Genomic DNA, 2,996 nt, shown 5'->3' on the forward strand with positions numbered 1-2,996 from the left:
AACTGGTAAGTAAAGGTAAGTTACTGGAGGAGAGTTGCTAAGGAGGCGTCCAGGTTAAGGGGACAGTAGGCGTCAGTCCAGGTTAGGTCCATTTTGGATCCCTAATCTGAGACCTTGACTAATTCCTGGTCTTGGGAGGACAGAAACTAATTACTACTCATTATTATAACTGTGCTAACTTTGTTTTGCAAGGAAGATGTTTTAGTTTTGGACTAACATCTTTTTGTAGGACAAAAGAGCAAAAAAAACTTCGGATGAACAGTACCCGAAGGCGCCTTCAATGTTGATGGAAGACGTCTTCACACTGTTCATGGAAGGCGCCTTCCATGCCTTGAAAGTGCCTTCCGTAGAATGAAATTTGGACTTTGTCGCGGATAAGAGCCGGGATCGGGATTAGATTTCTCGGGTTGGAGGTGCCTTCAATGGCTATGGAAGGCGCCCTTCAAACCCTTTATAAGGATGCTCACCCAAAGCTTTAAACACAACACTTATACAAGCTTCTACGCATCCAAAAGGTTTTCCAACTGCTCCAAACTCCTGCTACGACTCTGCTGCGAAGCTGTTGCACTCGACTACTGCTCTGAGGATTTTGGATCGCGGTCGGCAGACCGACACACACACTTGTTCACATCAAAAGTGTTGGTAACAGAATTATTTATTTGTACTTAATTACTACAAAAGAACAAGTGCAGTGTGTTGCACTTGTTCCGGCTTTTTGTACTCGATTTCCTCTTCCGGAGATACTGGAAGAGGCTTTTAGTGGATTACCTATCGATAGATCCGTGGGATCTGGGTCTTGGAGTAGGAGTCGTCAAACGCTCTGAATCAAGTAAACCGCCTGTGTTTTTCTGTGTCATGTTACTTTCGACTTTGTCCGTATTTTCCACTACGCGTACTCGTGTTTTTAAAACGATAAAATAAGTTTTTTGAAAATCACGTGATTCATCCCCCCTCCCTCTCACGTGCGTATTGATCCAATAGTATTTGTTTAAATCGACATCTGAACTCGAAGTATTTCTAGGATTGCCCTAGGAAGGGCAACCTAAGCTTCTAAGTTCTCTAAATTTTCATGGTATATTTCTTGTCTTAAGCTTTAAAAGTTGCTTCTTCGAGGAGTCCAAAAGGAGGTTTAGGTTGGCCTTGCAAAGGGCCAACCTTGTGGAATTGAATAACTGTATAGAGGGAAAATTTGGCTATACTTTCACAAGTGCTTATAATCGTTAAGATTGTTAACCGGATACAATTACTATCCCCTTCCCATCACATTTTCCGGCACCCCTGTGACCTCCTTTAGCTTCTAACTTAATTCATAAGATACAACATTACTTGTTCACGATTCTTTTCGATAGACCATTCTTCTTCCTTATGCTGACGATAGGACGATAAGAGATGATACTTTGCAAGAATGAAGATCTATGAAAAGAATTATCTTCCCTAGACTATTCTTCTTCGTTAATTGATGTAAAATTGTCTCCACCCCATCAAAAACTAGTTCAATTGAGGAAGAGTGACTAAAGATTTACCATCATATTAAACACCCTCTTCGGTACTTCTCTAATTCTCTTATATCTTGGAAGGGTAGAAACAAGTAATTGTATCCTATAATATCGAAGAAGAATACCATGCTATTAGACTTGAAGCGTAATGGCTAATACTAAAGACATGAATGCACATCTTGGTTTAAAAGAATGCACAGCTCTTCGATCTCCACTACCTATGATATTGGTCGCCATTTAGATTTCTTCTCTATTCCACCAAAGTAGAAAGAAAAGAGAAGAGGAAGTTTCTTAAAATAGTTTGGTTAATTGTTTTATATTTTGAAAAAAAAAACATTTGCATATACACACTAAATTTAGATTTTGTACCAAGTAAAGCATAGTATATTCTCTGCGACAACCTCTGAGCAACCGTCTCTCCTACAAAATCTTCATTCAACAGAATTCACCAATTACAGTTAATTTCATGCGACATTCGAATTGAAGATCACTCTCTTTTGAACTCTTTTCATGTTGGAACAGTTAGAATCTAGGGATGCTAAGTGATAGATTGATAGATAGATCAGGTCAAAGCGTTGACTCTGCGTCTGTTCATCTTTGTGGGAAATTAGTCAACAGTGAAGAAACAGCAAGGCAAAGAAGTGAAAAATACAGCAAAACGGAGAGCTGCCTGCGATTAAAATCTATAGGTGGTGATCTGCTGCGGCGGAGGGGCCTCTGCTGCTGTTGTTATGGTTGTGGTTGTGGAGGAGGGCGAAGAAGCTGGCGGCGGCGCAGACGCCGGCGACGAGATTGCCCTCGCGGAGGAGGATCTTGACAGCGACGGAGGAGATGTCGGCGGTGACGCGGCGGCCCTCCATGACGAGGGCCCGTCGGGGCTTCCCGGCGAAGGCGAGCAGGACGAGGACGGTGATCCAGGTGACGAGCGTAGCGGGGACGGCGACGGCGAGGGCGGCGCCCATGGAGAGGAGGCCGAAGACGGCGCCGTAGAGGACAGAGGCGTAGAGGGCGGGCCAGGGGGAGTCGGCCGGGGCGGCGGCGTACCAGGAGCGGATGGAGACGAGGAGCGACCACGAGAAGGAGAGGAGGAGGGCGTAGACGAGCAGGAAGAAGCAGACCCAGGTGCGGCGCTTGCTCAGCGCCGCCATCAGCAGAGACGTGGCCATGGCGAGCTCGATCGGTGGCGCCGCCGAGTGAAGATCTCACTTTACTCTTCTCCTCTTCTTCTTCTCCTTTTTTTTCTTTTTCTTTTTCTTTTAATTAACTTTTTTTTTATTTTTTTAACCTTCGAAATTCAATTTTAATAATTTATTTTTATGTTTACTAATAAAGTGGGGGAGAGGTACGGGGAATTCCACGAAGATATCCGATGAGTACCGCGGCCGCTGCCCTCCTGTTTACATCGACGGACGTCATTTTGCGGACCGAACCGCATGGTGAACCGGTTTACCCCTGGCTCAGAGGTTCTGTTAGTGGAAAAAAAAACTTTTTTCATAAGAA

At 44.3% G+C, this 2,996-nt stretch overlaps 1 protein-coding gene across 1 annotated transcript; it reads right to left on the minus strand.

The window, feature by feature from the left end:
• Window positions 1-1,880: 1,880 nt before the first annotated feature.
• Window positions 1,881-2,745, minus strand: LOC121968449. Its single transcript, XM_042518819.1, has one exon. The coding sequence runs from the start codon at window positions 2,660-2,662 to the stop codon at window positions 2,180-2,182; it is 483 nt and encodes a 160-aa protein (XP_042374753.1). The 5' UTR covers window positions 2,663-2,745; the 3' UTR covers window positions 1,881-2,179.
• Between the last annotated feature and the right edge of the window lie 251 nt (window positions 2,746-2,996).

Source organism: Zingiber officinale, chromosome 3B (genome assembly GCF_018446385.1).
Source record: "Zingiber officinale cultivar Zhangliang chromosome 3B, Zo_v1.1, whole genome shotgun sequence".
Lineage (NCBI taxonomy): Eukaryota > Viridiplantae > Streptophyta > Magnoliopsida > Zingiberales > Zingiberaceae > Zingiber > Zingiber officinale.